The sequence below is a fragment of the Miscanthus floridulus genome, chromosome 7 (assembly GCF_019320115.1).
Source record: "Miscanthus floridulus cultivar M001 chromosome 7, ASM1932011v1, whole genome shotgun sequence".
NCBI lineage: Eukaryota > Viridiplantae > Streptophyta > Magnoliopsida > Poales > Poaceae > Miscanthus > Miscanthus floridulus.
The window spans coordinates 76,980,064-77,001,005 of record NC_089586.1 but is presented as its reverse complement, the minus strand read 5'-3'; the positions used below and the strand labels follow the sequence as shown (position 1 = coordinate 77,001,005).

Genomic DNA, 20,942 nt, shown 5'->3' with positions numbered 1-20,942 from the left:
GGATAAAGCGACGATAATAGCCAGCCAAACCCAGGAAACTTTGGACTTCCGTAACCGTAGTAGGTGCCTTCCACTCTAGGACTTCTTGCACCTTAGTAGGGTCAACCGAAATTCCATCACCAGATAACACATGACCTAGAAAAGGTATCTTGTTCAACCAGAATTCGCACTTGCTGAACTTAGCATAAAGCTGGTTGTCATGCAACCGAGTTAAAACAATTCTCAGATGTTCAACATGCTCTTCTTCATTCTGAGAATATACCAGGATATCATCAATGAACACGACGACAAATTTGTCCAATTCCGGCATGAATACAGAATTCATCAGGTACATAAAGTGTGCCGGAACATTGGTCAACCCAAAGGACATGACGAGGTATTCGAACAAGCCATAACGAGTAGAGAAAGCTGTCTTAGGTATATCTTCAGGACAAATTTTGATCTGATGATAGCCAGACCTCAAATCGATCTTGGAGAATACCTTAGCTTTGGAGAGCTGATCAAACAGAATATCGATGCTAGGAAGAGGGTATTTGTTCTTGATAGTAACAGCATTTAGGGGGCGATAATCCACGCACATGCGCAAAGATTCGTCCTTCTTCTTCACAAATATAGCCGGACAACCCCAAGGAGAAGAACTAGGCCAAATCAAACCTTTCTTCAATAGCTCATTCAACTGACTCTTCAGCTCAGCCAACTCATTGGGCGGCATTCGATAGGGCCTTCAAGAAATAGGAGTCGTACCCAGAATGAGTTCTATCTTGAATTCTACATCACGGTCCAGAGGTAATCTAGGCAAGTCATCAGAGAAGACATCTGGAAACTCACAGACAACCGGTAGATCCTTAGTGGCTTTAGCTAGGGTAGCATTGGCTGTATTGTGGATAGAGATATCACGAGGTAACTGCACTAGAAAACCCTTCTTATCCACAGGATCCCTCAACATTACCACACGGGTTGATGTATCGATCAACACTCCATTCCCGCTCGTCCACTTCATTCCTAGGATTATATCAATTCCTACCCCCGGTAGAACTACAAGATCCATAAGGAACTCTCGATCCCCAATCTCAATCTTTACATCTTTAACTACTTGGTTAGTTAGGATATTATTTCCAGCAGCACTAATACAATACCCACCCTTGACAATTGTAATCACATTCATATTATGCTCAGATGCAAAAGTAGAACTCATAAAGGAATGCGAAGCACCCGAATCAAAGAGCACAACTGCAGGGTGATCATTAACAAGGAACTTACCAGCGGTGACCACTTCACCAGCAGGAATTTCCTCCACAATAGTGTAGTGAACACGCCCCTGATGGATGTTTCCTTGAGCATTCTTGGGAGGATAGGGACACTTATTTGCCCAATGACTAGGCTGGTTATTGTTCTAGCATGGCCTGTTTGCTGGTGGGGCATTGGAGCTGCCCTGCCCAGATGTATTCTTTGGCAAGGAAATTGTGTACCCATTGCGAAAACCGGTTTTAGCTTGATTCTTTTTTCTAAGGTGGGTGGTACCGGATATTAGCATTGGGTGGACGGTACGGGGTCTTGGATACCATTGGAGCCTTAGACTAAGAAGCACCAGCCTCAAAGTTTCTTTTACGGTTCTTGGAAGAAGCATATATCTTGTCATTGTTCTCCTGGGTTAGGGTGTCACTGATAAACTCATTGAAGGTGACACACTTACAGTTGCCCATAGACTTCATCAATTTAGGGGAAAGTCCCCTCTTGAAGCTAGCTATTCTCTTGGCGTCAGTATCGATGAACTCAGGAGCATACCTTGCCAGGTTGTTGAATGCCTAGAGGTATTCATTAAGACTCTTGTTGCCTTGGGTTAGCTTCATAAACTCGGTATGCTTAATGGCCATGAGACCAGGAGGGATAAAATGTCTCTGGAAAGCTGTCTGGAATTGGTCCCAAACTATCTCAACGTTTGCAGGGAAAGTGGTCCTGTGATGGGTCCACCAGATGCCTGCGGGGCCTTGGAGCTGGTGTCCTGCATATGAAGCCTTCATTCCTTCGGTCAAACGGAGCAATCCAAACCTTTGCTCTATCGTGCTCAACCATTCATCAGCTTGTAATGGTTCCTCTGCCTCACGAAAGATAGGAGGCTTTGTGTCCATGAAGTCCTTAAAGCTACTGTACTGGTTCGACTCGGGTCCCTGGCGGACATGCCGATCCTCATGGTTAGCCATCTGGCGCATAGCCTCAGCTAGCATGCGCTGACTTTCCATGACTATCTGCATTAGCTTAGCTGGTGTGGGCGGTGGAGGAGGTGGTTGTTCCTCATCTCCCATGCTACGACCGTGACGAAGGTTATAAGCCATCTGCAAAAGGTATAGCCAATGAGCACTGATGATGTGGAAACTTTTGTAGATGAATTGTATAATTATGCCAAACTGATTCCATCGGAGAAAATGCATTTATATAATCAACAGAGGCACAATCATTCATCACAATCACACAACTCATCAAGCGCATCAATTGACACATAAATGCGATGACTTAACCAACAACGAGATCCATAGACCACAAAGACAAAATTCATCAAAAGCTCACAGACGTGGAGCATAATACGTTCGATAGGTTACATCCCAGCCATAGTGGTTCCAAACTTACATCAAGGGTAACATAGGGTTCGATATTACATCCCAATGATTAACTTGATACAAAGCTACTCGTTCATGCATGAGGATCAACAAAAGACTAGCTCTAGTGCATTAGCTAAGTAGTAAGCTAAACTACGCATCATCCTCGGAGTCAGTGTCGAAGATCTCTCCTCCATCTTCATCACTAGCAGGCTCTAACTCCTCATCTTCCTCCTCATCAGGTGGGACGTCCTTGGGTCCATTGACCTCCATGTCATCATCACCTTCAGCCATGATGACACAAGAACCCATCTCATCCTCATCATCAGGTGGCAGGAGAGGGTGAAGTTGATTGTGTAACAGGTGAACCTCCTCATGGAGATGGTCATTGTACTCTTCAGCAACTGCCACTTACTGCTCTAACTCCACCTATCGCGCTCTCAACACATTCTCTTCATGCCAGGCTTTATTCCGTTGGTTCATCACGTGAATCAACATACGTTCACAGTTGCGGTGAGCAACTGTCAACCTCTGAACCTCAAGGGTCTCTTGGTCCCGTTCCTGTGTTACTTGCTCCAAACGGTGCTGAGCCACATTCCTCTCAGCAGTCACCCGAGCCAGCTCTGTCCTCAGCCTTTCCACCTCAGTAGGCTCAGGACGGGGCTCACGAGGAGCTAACCGGTGATGAGGCGCCCTGCCTCTAGCAGACTTGCGAGCAGTGAGTTTCGTGCGCGCCATCTGTAGCAAAAAGTTGCAATGTAAGGGGAGAATCATTTAAGGGATACGTAATTTAATTAGTCGGGACAATCAAATTTTAAGGGAGGGAATAATGCAGAAATGCCATATATGCTTGAACATGATGCATGCACGATCCGTACGTCCTCACAAACCTAGAAAAAATTAAAGGCTAGCGAAATATACGGTGGCATATATACGTTCTCTCATATACAGTAGCTAGTCGATCTACAACGATACGTTGTTAGTGTACTTGCAGAAAATTTCATTTCAGCCTAGTAATTTCCCAAAAAGCATAGAAAACAAGCAGTAAACTAAATACTTTCATACATGCATCCCCTGATGCATATACTCTAGTATCACAGCTACCCGTCAAGGATACCCACATTTAAGTATTCTCATAGATACATGATCGAACATGTAAGTATGCGAGCAACCACAACTACTCTCCCCTAGACTGACGGTTGGACGGTCATGCTCTCACAACTCCCACTTACCAGAGCGTAGAGATATTTTGATCCATACATTACCACCCAAGCGGATGGCATCCATATAATAGCACACCGTATGGACGACGAAACAGAAACAAGTAGGAACCCCCAAGTTAGTACTTTAATAAGCCACCTAAGACTCCTTATTTGGGTATAAGGGATATGACCACTAGCAATACTTAGTATTTAATTTAGGATTTTCACAAATACTTTTGTTTTAAATACACAAATGACATGTTTAGTGTCAAATCTTGCTCTGATGCCAGCTATAACAGAACCGACCAAATCATAAGAATGTAAGTACAAAAATAATCACCGAAGCGATCAAATTCCTGTACTTAAGCTCCCATAATCCCGGTAGTCCAGAAATCACGAAGGATTTCAACCAACTCTCGACATATAAACCAAGATCGTAGTGATTCAACACAACACATCATCCGTTACAACATTTCATAATAAGCATTCGGATACATCCATCAGAGTTTAAATAGAATATTACAAACCAAGTTTGAGTGTGCGGAAGCAACATAGTTTGGTACAAAACATCATAGTTTTCAATTACATTGCCAAGTCTGAGTCATGTCCCACAAAAGCATTATCAGGTACGAGAACTAGTAGAGACCGCGCCCAACGGTCTAGTCTTCATCCCCAGCTGGGAGAAGGCAGTACTTGCAGCAACCAAAGTAGAACTGGTCATCTGCAACAGGTGGGAGATAAACCCTGAGTACGAGAAGGTACTCAGCTAGACTTACCCGTCAAAAACCAGAAATAAAAGACACTAAGGATCATGCAAGGCTTTTTAGGTGGGCTAGTTTGACACAGTTGCATAAAAGAGCTTATGATTATAGTAACCAATTTAAACTTAGCATCAAGCTTATCATTATTTACCTGTCCACTAGATTAGCACCAATACTAGAGCACTCACTTATTAGGAGCAAACAATATTAACCATAGCAGGTATAATAAGGCTGTCATCATCATATCATCAATTCTGAACCATTATGTTATTTAGTGTATCTACATTGGAGATAAGCCCGTCAAGTTCTCACTAACCGGGAGAGACGGCGACTCGAATCGAATTACAACTCAGCTGAGGGGGTATTCCTAACTCTCACCCTGGCATACTTAGCAAGGGTAGCCGTGGGTCACCTTTGGAACAACTCAGGAACCAAATTCGTGGGTTCGATCAGCGCCAGCACTCTCAGGGATTACCCTTCTGCTAGGACGATCAGGACTTTTAAATCACCTGCCCTTGGACTCACACCTACGACTCCCTTCCGAGGCGCACTTTATACTTATCGACTCCCGGCCTGAGTTGAGCTACTCGGCTTCGTGGTCGGTCTCCAGACCCGGCCAACTAAGAGAGAGACATGCGTTCAACATGAACAGGAAAGGCTCCAAGATTCAGTCCTTAATCGACACAGATGGAGTCACTGCAAACCGGCAAGCCTCCGCCCGGTCTTCATTTCAAATTAAGACTGGTTCTTTTCCACGATAGCAAATATAGCCAACCGTGCTATATGTATCTTCCTATATCTCGTAGGTGATAGGAAATCACCTGACTTCTACCATGTTAAAGCAGGGCTAAGCACTACACGAGCCTAAGCTACATAGGATTCAGGGTAACAATATATGGACAAGGATTGGGTAACCAATGCAGCAAGTGTTTGCATCCAACACCTAAACTTAATGTAACAATATATGTAATAATAATACTGTAACTGTATTTCGGAAATTAGGAGGCTTAATATGCTCTAGGGCTTGCCTTTCATAAAGTTGCAAGGACGGTGATCCAGGCACTCAACAGCAACCTCGTCTGGCACTTCTCCTGAAGGCTGCACCTCCTGAACCTCCAGTGTCAGCTGCTGCTGCTCGCTCGGTTCCTCGAATTCCAGTAGTGTTACTCCCTCCGGTACACCTATTGCATGCCGATGCACGAGATAAATATCATAGATGCATAAGGAATGACATGATGCTCATGATGAATGAATCACAGTAAGTGTTTACGAAAGCATCACTGGACACTCGTTTACCGAGTAAAATAGCTCTATTCAAATCACTTTAAGCATGTATCTAACTTAACTTAAAGAACAAGATCAACTTATCTAACTTGCATAACCTAAGATAAAGATGCTCATCTTCAGTTAAAGGCCTAACACCTAGGAACATTACCACAAACTTAGAAATAGTAAAGGCATACATAAATCAACATTTAAAGTTTCATATGCACACAAGTAGTCCCTTAATTTAATCACAACAAGAGTTATACAAATCCAAATGACTTGCATGAGGACATTCTGGAAAGCTTATGAAATTCTCTACAAATCATTTGTAAACATCAAAGCATGATTCTTACGTTAACCAAATCGAATTCCAGTAAACCTAGAATCTGTCCAGAAATGACAGGGTTACTAAATTAATTATTTAATGATGATGCAAAAGCATAATTGGACCAAGCCAAGTTAACCAACTTGTTGCACATACCCGAGAAACACTAGAAATATAGTGCCAACTTATAAATAAATTATTTAATATCCTTTTCAAATTTATTTAGTTAATTAAGTGATTAAAGCAATATATAGCAAAACTGTTCATAAAAATCTACAAAAATTATAGTAGCTATCTCATGCTTCACATAGACTACCATAAAAATTTCAAAGCCATTGAGCAAGCAGAACTTGCTATATCCAAAATAACATGTGGCATGCCTATTTTTAGCATATTTAGGAAACCCTAATGAAAAGTGTCGAGCAACAGATTTCTCATTTTTCCTAGCATCATTCTAGCATAAGAACCTTACTCACCAAATTTTACCTACACTGGATCTATAGAAAAATTATGAAAATTCACACAAGATCCATCCATTGATAATAGGAAATTCTATAACTCAAAAACTACACATGCACTAGCTCTAAAATTTTAACTAGAGCTTCTACTAAGCAAGAATAGATTACCCACAAAATTTCATAATTTTTGGACCACAGAAACTCAAGATAAAATTCAAATAATTTTGCATGCATCTAAAAACACATTTCAAAGTCCTATTTCATTCATCCAAAATTTCTAAAACATGTGCTCATATAATATTTTTATTAAATACTAGACATTACTATGAACTCAACAAAATTGGAACCATAGCATTTGGATCTACCAACTAGGAGATACACATTTTTGAATCTATACACTAATCTGTGAAATAATAAAAACAAAACAAATAAGAAAACAATCCACTGCTGTTGGGCCGGCCCGAAGGACACGGCGGCCCGCGAAGCGCGCGCTGGCGCGGCCCAGACGTGGCGCGGCCCAGCCAAGCTTCCGCTGCGCGCGTCAGCGACTGACAAGGAGACCCGCGCGTCAGTGAGAGAAACAGGGGAGGAGGAACGGCCGGTGGCGTAGTTCGTCGCCGGTGGCTTCTCCGGCGAGGTCGGCGATGCTACTACATTCAATACAACAGTGCGCATCTATTGGTGCCCTCAATTGAGGCTAGTGCTGTGGCTACAGGGTTGACGACGAGCAATGGCGGTGCACGGCCGCGGCAGGGCCGGCTCCGGCGAGATGACGGCGTCGCAGCCCGATAAGGCGACCCTACGAGCTACGATAGCACTCCTAGAACCTAGCGCGAGACAGAGGAGCAATGGCAAGGGCGCGAGGATAGCTGGCCGCGTGGAGCGCCAACTCCGGCGAGGGCAGCCATGGCGGCGGTGGAAGAAAACCGACGATTGGCCCTTACCGAGGCTCGATTGACTCGATTGCACGGTGGATAAGGGAGAGGGGATCACGGCGAGGCGAGGAGCAAGACGGCCGGCGTGTTTTTGCAGTGGCGAGCTTGAACGGCAATGGCGATGCTTGGTAGGAACGGGAGGGGCTGCGGCGGCTTCGGTGCTGCGCGCTGTGGAAGCGAAAGGAAAGCAAATGGAGCAGGCGACTCGGTCGGGCAGGCGCGCGGGGTGCTCAAGACGCGGCCAGCAGTGCCAGGATGCCCGTGGCGCGTGGCCTGCGCGAGCAGAAGGCCGACGACGGGTGGTGCCATGTGGCCAGCAAACTCTGAACCGGTCGGCCACGACGTTACTGAACGTTTTTTGAAAAATCGCGATTCAGTGATCACCGACGATGACTGACAGAGCAGGTTTGACGGTGATTAGCTCCTAATCCGTGACGATCTAGACTATGCCATAGTTAACAAAGTTGATCATCTATATATGAACTACAACTCTTGTTATTGGAGCTCGAGCTGGTTTGGCTATGTTAGGGAGATACAAGGTGAAAAAGTTGGGTTCACAAAACTGCAAAACACAGCATGAAATTCTGACTTGTGGGCCATGTTTGAGCTTGTTCTACCCATTTTCATGAAATGATCATAAAACAACTTTTGTTCCTTAATAAATTAGCTACAACTTTGGTAAAGAGTGCACAGCCATGCAAAGTCTCTAAGTTGGACTTTTGAATCAGTCAAACAGTGACACTCCAAGGGTCAATTCTAGTCAAACCTTCACTTGAGGGCATTTTGGTCATTTTGATCTACATGAACAAGGTTCCAACAAGTAACCTAAGTGTAGTTAAGGTGTAATAGACCATGATCACCACTTTACAAAATTGTTATACCACTTCTAAAGATCACATGTGATAAAACAATTAAAACAAGCAATTCATTCATATGTTTCAATTCCATGTTTCACATGTTTCATGACCTTGTGGTTATTTTATACTTGTCATATTACTACCATGTTGCCATGTTTCCAGGTATGAGAAACACATGTTGCATTCACATGTTACATCATTACTATTCACAACACTCAAGTATGAAACATACACAATTGGAAAATGTTGCATATGCATGTTTCAGTAACAAAGGCATGATGAGATAGATGATTCACATGTTTATGAAATGAAATGCAATTAGTAGAAGCCAAACACCTAGGGTGTTACACATGGGATTAGCATAGAGTCCAGCTTTATCAGGTTTTTGCATAAGCTCATAAGGAACAATGGTTTCTGGAAGCGAAAATAAGAAACACAGACGCCTTATAGAATCTGAAAATGAAGAGGCAGAGGCACTGCTGTACCAATGGCTTACTTCTTTTCTCCACTTTCCAAATGATGTTTAGGATAATGAGATGAGATAGGTATGCTGAAGCCAACAAGGCAATGGTCCACGTTGCGGGGAGCTGTTTACCTCCTCGCCGACCCAAATTTGAGTCTTGCTCTTGCAACAGATTTGTGTGCCCATGTTGTAATTTTTGAATTCCAAAGCTTCTAACACGTTCTAAAAAAGGGCAAACCAGATAAGCATGCCATCCAGCTAATCCTTTAAATATCTCAATAAAAAAATACGCACTGGCCGTGGCAAATCTATGTCACATGTACACTTAAAAAGGTTATCCTTCCAATATTCTGGCATGGCCAACAGTGTGTAGCAAATGGAGAAGAATGGAAGCGCACTAAGTGGATAAGATAGTCCACATACTCAAAACTTGATCTAAAAGGTAGGGTGAAAATCAATAAATGAAATGAATAGCGACTGCCATGAAAGTTAGATAAAGCATAAAAGCAACCAAAAGTATTGAAGGACCTTTACTTGATCTAGCATTTCATAAAGGGCGTACCCAGTGCAGCGAGCTCCCGCTCTATGCGGGGTCTGAGGAAGGGTGCCATTGGCAAGCCTTACCCTCGCATGTGTAATACGGGGAGACCGCGACTTGAACCCGGGACCTTCCGGTCACAGGCGGTACCCTTGGCTTTACTTGATCTAGCATTCCATACTCCGGCAAAAAAATTGTCTGTTGGAGATTCTTTTCCTGGTTACTGCAAAAACATCAGGCAATTTATACGTGAAACCCACCTTCAATAAAAACCTGCAGTTGGGGATACGGTTCTCTTTTCTACACTAGAACATGCCGATTTTTCATATGAATTTAAAACCTATGTGGAATAAACAAAGAACATGAAAAGTTATTCTACTTGCCGATACATATAAAAGAATCACCTGCTTTTGTTGAGCTTTCAAGAATGAGGCCAGATAGTGATGAATATGATCTTTGGTGCACCTGAGCTTCGAGTCTTATCAGATAGAAAAGTTCACCTTTTTTTTTTTTTGCAACCAGTGGCATATGAGGATCCCACTGTGGATACATTGCGGCGTGTCAACCATGACTTAGATACAGTAAGTCTGAGGGTTGCCAGTAAAGCCAGGTTATCCCATTTGACATCAGAATTTGCTGCTGCAAGAAAGTATGAAAGGCCAGAGTTGCTATGCATTGAAAGTTCTACTTCTAACCCCCTACTGCCACCACACCCTAAAAGAATATAAAAAAGTATATATACTCCGCTCTAAATTGTAAGTTGTTTTAGTTTCATTCTAAATCAAATTTATTTAGTTTTGACGAAAAGCTTATAAAAGAATATAGTAATATCTACCATATCAAATAAATGCACTATTAAATATAGTGATTTTGTACCACGCTTGAAGAAAACATGGACCATTAATACCCCTTGATCGGATGGTTAGAAAGGTAGCGAAACTGAGTGGGAGGAGCTTAAATTGCAGACTGGATTTGAAATTCCTTGGACCGAAACTAAAATCATGTGGGCCCAGAACTTATTTTTCTAAATCTTTAACTAAACGCGAAAGGGGAAAATCGTAATCTGATATCTCTGCGCGGCAAGACCTGACCGGCGACGGCGATCCTAGGTAAGGGTGCGGCCAGGCACGTGCTCCAGCGAGCTGCGGCGGCCACGAGTAGGGGCGAGGTCTGGGCGCACGGCGCTGCTGCCGGCGACCCAAGGTGGGAGCGCGGCCAGGCGCGTGCTCGAGCGAGCCGCGGTGTCCACGAGCGGGGGCGGCCAGCGCCTGGGAGAGACCGTATAGGAAGAAAAAGAAAATCCAATTGTTAAATTACTACACTGACCCTGTGCCAAAAATAAAAATGGATGGGTGGAATTGCTAGTTCTTCCTAGCACCATTTAAAAGCTCTATATATATTATGGTGTATCTAATGAATCTTGTTTGATATCGTAGATGTCTGTATATTTTTCTACATACTTAAGTTAAAGTTAGTGAAATTTCGTCCCGTTTGGCTGGTTGGAAAAATGGTCGGTGTTGATGCTGATTTGTTGTGAGAGAAAAATTAATGGGCTCGTTCGGCGGACTGATATGGGTTGATTCGAGCACTGTAGCAGCAGGAGCGGACCAGCAGAAATCAGGCTGATATGGGCTGATTCGAGCACTGTAGCAGTAGAGCATGCCAGCCGAAATCAGGCAAAAGTAGAGCAGCCAAATGAGCTAACTGTTATTTCGCTGTACGGCTGATAATTTCAAGCGAACAGGGCCTTTGACTGAGAGCAAAGCTAAAACGATTTCAAATTTAGAATGGAGAGAGTCTGTAGCTACCTGACTCTGGCTTATAAAAAAACACTATCTTATAAAAAACAACTGTTAGAATCTGCATTTGTGAAAAGTGGAAAACAAAATGACTCACGGATGCTATGCACATTTGTGAAAAGGGGAAAACAAAAAATGACTTGTTTTTTGGTACCTACTAACGTTAGTCCAATTGATACAAGCATAAGACCTCAATATTCGATGACAGTCAGCGGCTAAATTTGTTCAAACTCACTTGCTATGCATTTCTGAAAGAAGAGCAAGACCAGTATTTTTTTTATACTAGAGCAAGGCCAGTATTATCGCTATGGAAGGTGGATAGGGCTTCAGTTTGTTCAGTTTTATCACTTCGTTGCAGCAACAGCATCTGAAGTGCTCATCAATAAGTGAATAATGCTGCCCCAGTTGCCCCTTGTTTTACAGATAACAGAAGCTTGGCAGAGTTGCCTCTTGTTCTACAGACAACAGAAGCATGGCAGAGGGGTAAAGCAAAGTGAATTGTTTGAGCACAGTACAGATGAGCCAACGGTGATGCAACTTCCATCCATCAATTTAATTGAAGAACTTTTATTCTCATGGCAACAAATAAGCTACACTGCAGAACACATTATCACGTACAGAACGCATGGATACAGTACAACATAACACTTTAACTCAACTCACGAATGGAACCCCCTTGCAGAAGGCTCACACTACTTGTGAAGGCCACAGAGACAGTTCTCAACGCCTACGTCTCTGGCAATGCAGGGGGGCTGACTTATTCCATCCTGGTACCAAGTCGCCCGTTTCTCCACTAATTCATTCAGGAAATAGTCTAGCTTGTCAATGTTGACACTGGGCATCACCACAACGTGAGCTATATTGCCTTCACAAGCGAGCTGCCACCTTCGGACAAATTCTTCATCCTTCGGCCTTTCAAATACAACTGTGCTGCTGAGCTCGTTAAGCATTGCTCCGACTCCTGCCTCCTTGAGGCGATCTTTTAGGTAGTGTGCGTTTCTCAAGCACTTTTGGACTTCTTTCTGAAAGCCTCTGTAGCCCTTCCTGTTGAGGGTGTACCAGAGGAAGATAGGAGCATGGCCATTCCTGCTTCCCATGATTGTTGCATCCCTTGAAGCCAGATACTCCACATTGCTAGAAAGGGCATTTATGTGCTCCAATCTTGTTATCTGGACACCACATGGCATGGGGCATCCAACAAACTTGTGCCCAGAGACGCTGACACTCCCAATAGGCTTTTTAAATGTGACTTGAGGTGCCTAATGAAGATACATATACATATACGTATATCAGAAAAATAAGCTATCAAAGTAGATGTGTAACTAGCACAGCTTAATGTAATTAGTACATACAGCATGGAAAATAAAAAGATCACCTTTTTAACAAATGGTATCATCAATCCAAAAAGGGCACCATCACAATGAATATAAAACCGATCTTTAAAGCCATTTTCCTCGAGGGTTTTGATAACCAAGTCTAGATCATCAACTGCCCCCTTCACAGTTGTTCCTGCACAGCAATTTTGTTTAGAAGCAGAACACGTGTGAAGGCAAGGCATTAGTCTGGGAGTTAAAACTCACCAATGTTAACATTAATGATGGCAGGTTTGTCTCGGTTCTGCAATAACTTTCTCTGGAAATCAGCACAATCTATTTCTCCAGACATAAGGGTGTCAACTTTGACACAATCCATTCTGTACATTCTTGCTGCTTTGAATACTGAATAATGGGACTCACGAGAAGCATACAATATTCCATCAGGAAGCACCTCCCTCCTGTAAAACAGTTTATAAAGAAGATTAAGAGCATAAGTGACATTTCACATAAGCAGTGAAAGTAGCAAGGACTTCTCAAGTATTACCCAACAAGAATCCCATGCAGATTTCCTTCTGTACCACAGTTAGTAATATATCCCCAGTACTCATCCTTTTCTAACTCCCAGAGGCGAGCGAACCAATCTAACACTCCAACCTCAAACTGCCTGGAGTGGACACCGTAGTTGCTCTCGATGAAGGGGTCGCCAAGGTTGTTAATGGAGAAGTGCTGCAGCTGGGCCAGTGCACCATAATCGAAGTCCAGATTGTATGGGTAACCTTCATGAAACCAATAGACGCCATGAGCTAACATAATTATATTGCTGTCTGTTTTTGGTTCTATTATACAAAAGGCACATCGATATAACTGTGGCATGTCCCACTAGACTCCAGAGTACAGATTTATGCTTATGCTGCCTTCTTTATTAACTACTCCATCTGGTTAAGCAAGTGTCATTTCCAACAACAACACAGTTTGAAGTATGCATCTTTGAACACTAAATTATTTAGCCAAGTAAAACCATAATATTATGGAAAGTATTTTTGAGACTACATATATAGTATATATGCTAAAACTAAAGACTGCAGAGGCACTGATAAATGCATGTGATAAGTATACAAAGACTAATTGGAAGGTATAAGAAACTAAGAATAGTCAGATAGAATAAAAGAGTTATGGTAAAGAACTAGACTTGGATTTAAAAAAAAAAAAACTTGACTAGAACAGGGCATTTCTATCTCTATTTTCTAATTTGTATGTCCAAAAGCTTAGTTCTTTTTTAAACCAATTATACTAACACAAGCGGATAACTTTCTAGCATTTCCATTACAATTCAGTGCTTGCACTACAACGTAAAGTTTCATTAGAGTTGCAGGATGAATTTAGAAAGATAGAGCAAGTGAAACTTCAGAAACATTTCATTTTTTTGGCAAAAATAGTTCTTTCTAAAAAAAGTTTTGGAACAAAAGGAATCTCAGCTGCTTGGGAGATATGGATCTATGCTTATGCCAACACTATTAATATTTTCTTTTAAAACAAAGTAAAGGCTGGAATCTTTTATTATATAATCAGACATCCATCCCACAATTGCAGCAGAACACACGTGGTGTAGATGGAGATAAATTTGAGGAAAATTCTGTCCACATATATAAGATCTACTGTGTTGATTAGAATCCAATAATATATGTATTTAAGCTGACGAGGAGAGGATTGAAGCATGCTGTTGGCACGAAAGACAAACAACACGCACATGATTCAGTGGACTGGAATTTTTTATCAGTGGTTATGTCTTCCATGCTTGCTCGGTACGATGCATTTAAGACAAGACTGTATTTCAGAGTCTCCATATTATAACCCGGAACAAATTGGCAAGGAAGGCAAGGCGGCGTTTAGTGCCTGTTTAGTTCCAGAAATTTTGCAAAATTTTTCAAGATTTCCCGTCACATCGAATCTTTGACGCATGCATGAAGCATTAAATATAAATAAAAAATAAAACTAATTACATAGTTTAGACGAAATTCACGAGACGAATCTTTTAAGCCTAATTAGACTATGATTGGACACTAATTGCCAAATAACAACGAAAGTGCTACAGTACCATTTCGCAAAAAAGTTCGCCAACTAAGCAAGGCCTAGTTTCGGCCGGAATCGGCATTTGCACAATGTTTGATGTGACGGCAAATACTGTAGCAATTTCGTTTATATTTGTGAATTATTATCCAAACATTGACTAATTAGGCTCAAAAGATTCATCTCGCAAAGTTCAACCAAACTGTGCAATTAGTTTTTGATTTCATCTACATTTAGTACTCCATACATGTACCGCAAGTTTGATGTGACGGGAAATCTTCTTTTTGTATATTGCCAAAGTTGGGAGTTTGGGGGAACTAAATAAGGGCTGAGGTAAAGATGCACCAGATAAAAGAGCTGGCCATCAAAGCCTAACACTTAGGCCCTCTTTGGCAGTGCTCCGGCGGCTTCGGCTCCCGCCCCTCCGCACCTGTCGGCCGCCCATGGGTCGACAGGGGGCTACTGTTCACCAGAGCCGTTTTTCTCTCTCCTCCTTTCCTCTCTCACAGAGAGAGGCGGAGCCGGAGAAGCTCGTTTTTCAGGCTCTGCGGTTTCGGCTTCGCCTGGCACGTATCGGCCCATGGGCGGCCGACAGGTGCGCGAGCCTGTATAGAGCCGTACTCGATCTAGGTACAGATTGCAACTGATAACATTTATCAAAACAAAAGTGAAGTTCATTCAGATTTGCACTGAAAATGACATAGGCGCATAAAACTGCTGCATATACTAATATATAAAACGGCATCATGTATCCCCAGCTCCCGGGGAGTGTATTTATGCAAGACGAAGGAAACGAACACGGCATTCTGGCCCAGTAGAATACCAAAAATACCAAGGCACAAGCCGACACTAAGAATGCCGCAACCTGCAAGCGGCTAAATCGTCCGGCGCACTGGTGTGTCACGAGATCAGGCCACCACGGACCAGATCGAGGCGCAAGAGGAGGAAAGCGAAATCGACGGAGCCGGAGCGTGAGCGTGAGCGTCCAAGGCGCAACGTACCGAGGTGGTGCTTGGTGCGTTCGACGAGCGAGCGGCGGTAGAGCGCGAGGACGCTGGCCATGGTCGCCTCCCGCTCGCCGGTTTCCTCGTCGTCCGCGTCGGGCTCCTTCACGGCGAAGCAGGAGGTGTGCACGTTCCTCCCCATCACGATCTCCCTCCTCCCGTTGGCAGCCTCCTCCCGCTTCGCCTCCGCCTCCGCCTCCACCGACGCGGCAACTAAGGCCTCCGGCGGCTCCAGCTCCATCGGGAGCGTCTCCGCCGCCGCCGCCGCCTCGGCAGGATGCAGCGCCTTCCCCACCCCGTTCATGGAGACGGCCCCTGCGCCCAGATCCGCCAGCCCGTTGCCCACGCTCCCAACCATATCGATCGCCGCGAGGGGAGGCCTTGCGCAGATTTGGGGACGGAGGCGGGAGGAGGCGCAGCGAGAGAGAGTGGGAGGAGGAGGGGATTGGAGGGATTTGCGGGCGCATTTATAATCGGACGGCGAGAACCGAGGAACGGGTCGCCACTCGCCGGGAGGGCCGTCCGTGTCTGCCTGTCCGGGTGTGTGCACGGGTCCGACTCGGGAGTCATCTCGCGTCTTCGACCCACGAGTGGTGTGCGCGGGGGCAGGGCCGGAGCCGGACGCGGGGGAGGGGCGCCGCGCCTGCGGGTGGGCAGATATTTGCGCCGGTTCGCTGGTTGACGGGACCGGGTAGATGTGGGTCCGGATTGGCAGTGTACTGGACCTCCAAGTGTCGGTGGCTGTGTGGAGATTCGATGCTGACAGGACCGACGTGGCTCAAAGGAGTATTTTTATTAAAAATTGAAAAAGACAAAATAAGCATCCTTTCGGAATTTTGATGGAAAGAGACCGCATGGTCGCTGGTTGATTTTAACCAGGACTTATCAGCTGATTAATAGTGTTTTTTTCTCACAATAAACTACCATGGGTTTATCAGCCCAGAAACCAATCAACGAACAGACTGAGAGAGTGCAATGGGACGATGATAAGATGAGAGCTATCATTCGGTGGCCTTAGTATTAGTCGTAGCGCATCAATCAGGAGGGCTAACCTATGAGCTAGTTGTCTCTGGCTAGTTTTTAGTTAATTGTTAGCCAACTAGCTAGGCAAATACAACTAATTTAGGCTAGTTTTTAGCCATAAGGGCTTGTTTGATACAGTTTTACTAAGATGTTGTGAACTATCTTTTTCTAAACATCTTTTTTTCAAAACAACTTATGTGGTAAGACTGTCTCCAACAAAGGAGACCTAAATACGATACCCATTCACGATTTTGGGTTATGTACAGTAAAAGGTCACGCATCCATAACTCAGCTCTCTCCAACAGCGACGCAAAAGGCAGAGACCTAAATATTTTGATTAATTTTCCATAACTACTTGTTTCGACTATGATCGGTGATGTTCCATTAAAAACTTCGTAGATAGATCACATTTAAAACTAGATACAATGCTTTCCGATGAAATTTATTTCACTTATTTCTCCATGCCTCTACAAAGAGCATTCTAGGAGAAGACAACTAAGCAAGCCTACCTACCTGCTAGCGCCAGAGCATAATGCAAGTAGCTTACAGCAAAGACAGGGGCCCAGTTTAGTTCCCCAAAAATTTTGCCAAATTTTTCACATTTCCCGTCACATCAAATCTTTGGACGTATGCATGAAGCATTAAATATAAATAAAAAATAAAACTAATTACACAGTTTAGACGAAATCCACGAGACGAATCTTTTAAGCCTAATTAGACTATGATAAGACACTAATTGGCAAATAACAACGAAAACACTACAGTTGCATTTCCCAAAAATTTTCGGTAACCAAACAAGGCCAGGGTTCACAGGCGATAACAGAGAGGCTTAATGCCGATGATAGATGGGGCCAGAGAGCACAAGAATGCTTCCTTTTTCCGACTCAGTTTCGTCTATTCTACGACCGCAAGAAAGCACGCGCGACAATCGCCTCTATGTGTTGGACCAGCTTGCAATGCTCGCATATAATAAGTCTAAAGGCCTGTTTGGATCATATGAATTGAAACCAATATTTAAAAAGTGCTTTTGATTTCACTATTAGATTGCTTTTCATTTCCTCTCAATTCCTAGAACCAAATAGGGCTTTAGTGCTTTTCATCGGCTCGAGAGTCAAGCCTTTGTTTTTTATTGGTAGCCACCCTACACCAATCCTGTCTCAGCATGTTTTAAAGAGCCCTACGAGCGAAGCTGTTTGGCACAAAACGGCTTCAAGCAGAAACGAGCTTAGCTAGATCTTTTTATTTAGCACTTGGCTTGGTGACTTTGCTTGCTTATATTCTTTTACAGTATCCGCAGTGTGGACTGAACCTTTTCTTCCCAGAGTGCTCCCCTAGGGCGACTCGGGGGCGACCGCCGCGGCGCCCCTAGGCCCCCCCCTCCCGGTCCTCCCCTCCGACCGCCGTCGTCGCCCATCGGCGTGTGGCGGCGGTGGGCCAAAAATAGGTGCCCGCTGCATCCTCCCCCCCTCTCTACCTCTCTCTCCCCCTACCAATCCTCCACCACCATGACTTCCCCCGTGCTTCTCCGGCGGGCTCACCGGCCAGCGCCCCGGATCCGGGTTCCTCTGGACTGGATCTGGCCTCCTCCTCATCGGTGCGACGGCGAGGGATGGACGGTCGGGCCTGAGCGGCGGCTTCTCCGACGAGTTCGTGCGGCCGGCCTGGCGGCGGATCTGGCCCCCCCATGTGCGGATCCGGCGTCGGCTGCTCCAGTGGCGCAGATCCGGCGCCTGCTGCTGCCGTGCAGCGGGGTGCTCGACATGGGCGGCCTCCGGGGCCTCTCATTCCGCGCGCGGGCCCCTGTAGTCGTTGCTATGGGGCGCCGGTGGACGTGGTCGTCGCTAGGGCCGCGCTCGACTGGCGGCCAGTTCCGGGGCCGCCACCGGCCTGGCATGCTGGCGTCCACGCCGCGGGGGCCTCCGGTCACGGTGCCGGCGGCCGCCGTTTGGTGACGCGCTGTCACCAGATCCCGCCGCCGTTTGGTGACAGCGCGTCTTGGTGAAGCGTCAGTAGATGCACGGGTTCTGGGCCAAAGCTCAGCCCAATTTTATCCGGGCGGACGATGGTTACGCCTTGGCGCCACATACCTCCTTGGAGGCGTCGCTTCTGAACCTCGTGCTTTTGCGCCAACATCACCAGATTCTAGGCGAAAGCCCCGCCTTAGAACCCTCTAAGGCCAGCGATGATGTCATCTAGGATCGTTTGCTTGGGTGCCACCTCCTTCCTGAAGGCGTCGCTGAAGAATCCCGTGTGGTCATCGTCTTTTGTGGTTCCTGCCGTTTGCTCCTGGAGGGGTTCCTCATTGTTGGCATCCGCGGATGTCATTCCCTTCTTGAAGGCTTCGTTTGGGGCACTCCAGCTGCGTCGATCGTCGGTGTTGCTGCCTGCTAGGCTGGGACTATCTGGGCTTCAACTCTATCTTCACATTGGTTTGTCCTTCCGTGTTTGTTGTTGCCGCTGTCGTTCAGTCCGTTGGCGGATGCTTTGCCGCTGTTGTTGCTTGGGTGGATGCTTGGCCACCTCGTCGCTTCGGTCTCCACGCTCACCCGCAGAGTGTGTGATGGCCCTCATTACGGATGCTTTGCCGTAATGGTCCTTTTTCGGCAGATGCTTGGCCACCGTGGTCGTTTCTCGTGCGGATGCTTTGCCGCTGTTGTCGAGCCGGCTCCCTTGGCTTCCTTGGCGGCTACACTACACCTTAGGCTACCAATGTGTTTTTGTCTCCATGTAATAGGCTCAGTCTGTAAGGGTTTGGTGGTGGACCCCCCGTGCTTTCTTGTTGTATCGTTTGTGCTTGTGGGATTGCGCTGGTAATTCTAGATTATCGGCCAGTCCTTTGTAACCAAAACTCTGCTTCTGCTTAATGAAATCCGTGCCTGAGGTATGTTCGGGAAAAACAGTATCTGTAGTACAGTAATTTGCAGGGGTGATGAGTGGACAACACCTGAGATGATCCAAGCCTGATCTCGAGGCAAGATCGTGGCCTCGCGTGCACTGAATACTGATCGTACTAAACAAATCACACGAGGCAAGTAGTAGATCATGTCACGACACCATCCATGTTGTTGTGGGCTTACGTGCAGCCTGAGTAACGGATTATGTTAAGCAACGGCATATCATGGTCGTTTGGGTTCCCGTCTTCTCGCGTGGTCGCCTTTGGGATCTCTTGGGCAGTGTTTAGTTCCTTTCCATTTTACAAAATATTTCAAGATTCCTCATTACATCGAATCTTTGACGTATATATAAAGTATTAAATATAAATAAAAAATAAAATTAATTACACAGTTTAGACGAAATTCACGAGACGAATCTTTTAAGCTTAATTAGACCATAATTAAACACTAATTATCAAATAACAACAAAAGTGCTACATTATCCTTTCACCAAAAATTTCGTGGAAGGCCTGGGTAATTGGTACGGGAGGAGTTCCGGTTCTGAGTTCTGACAAGCGGAGCCCGCGGGGCCCGCATAAAGGCAAAATATCGAGATTCCGAATCCGGCCCGTGACAGCGGCCGTCGGACACGCTGGTACTACCACGAGAACCTTCAGGGCCCACGGCGGATGATCTTTTGGCGCCACGCCCACACTGACACTCCAGCGCGGTGTCCTTTGGCGCGCGCCAACGGCTGGTTTTTTTTTTTACCCCGACTCCTAGTGTACAAGTTGTAGTATCTGTACTCTATACAATATATTCACATCATCACACACACGCACACCTCTAGAAGCTACAACCTATACACCTCAAACGTCTTTCTGGAAATCACCGAAGCCATAGGAGTCTCGTAGACAACGAGTACGTCGTAGTCCCATTATAGCGCCACGCGAATATTCAGGACCTGCAAGATTATTGTTTAGGAATAAATCCCCACGATGGGAAATCGCTGAGTCGAGCAGGGCTCGAACTTAGGACCGGTGGCTTCCACTCCGGGAGAGCTCACCATCCGAGCTATACTTTGCTTCTCTTTCAATCGCACTAGTTTGGCCTCGCCCCACGTGTAAATGTACTCCCAAAAATCATTTTTCACTTTTCAAAAGGTACTTTTATTATATTAAAATTGTAATTCTCGTTTTCTAAAAAAACAACAAAAGTAAATTTTACTAAATCTCTAAACTCCAAAAGCCGGTACACATCGACATCAATCCGATGGTACCAAATCTTGATCCCTCCTTACACATCCGCGTTCCGTACTAATCTTCCTTCACTCAGTGGTCAAGCGTCCGCGTCCTACCCTGGTTCCGATACGAAGACCGGACTCATGTATCCACGTTCGATACAAACTTCTCGAAGCTTTTTTGAACGCGTCCATTTCTGATTACTAAGCTTCGTTCAAAA

General features: G+C 45.0%; 1 protein-coding gene across 1 annotated transcript; it reads right to left on the bottom strand.

Annotated features, from left to right (window-relative positions):
• Positions 1-11,727: 11,727 nt before the first annotated feature.
• On the bottom strand, positions 11,728-16,027 carry LOC136467114 (serine decarboxylase 1). The gene is made up of 5 exons (XM_066465662.1): positions 15,583-16,027; positions 13,059-13,290; positions 12,779-12,972; positions 12,574-12,707; positions 11,728-12,457 (listed from the first exon to the last, which is right to left on the bottom strand). The coding sequence occupies exons 1-5, from the start codon at positions 15,941-15,943 to the stop codon at positions 11,891-11,893; spliced, it is 1,488 nt and encodes a 495-aa protein (XP_066321759.1). The 5' UTR covers positions 15,944-16,027; the 3' UTR covers positions 11,728-11,890.
• Positions 16,028-20,942: the final 4,915 nt, after the last annotated feature.

Bases quoted from the DNA above. Each gene is read 5' to 3' on its own strand.
- LOC136467114 (XM_066465662.1), bottom strand. From the start codon at position 15,943: ATGGTTGGGAGCGTGGGCAACGGGCTGGCGGATCTGGGCGCAGGGGCC. The intron at 13,291-15,582 runs GTACGTTGCGCC...GGTTTCATGAAG, and splicing joins ACGCACCAAGCACCACCTCG to GTTACCCATACAATCTGGAC. The intron at 12,458-12,573 runs GTGATCTTTTTA...TATCTTCATTAG, and splicing joins TGATACCATTTGTTAAAAAG to GCACCTCAAGTCACATTTAA.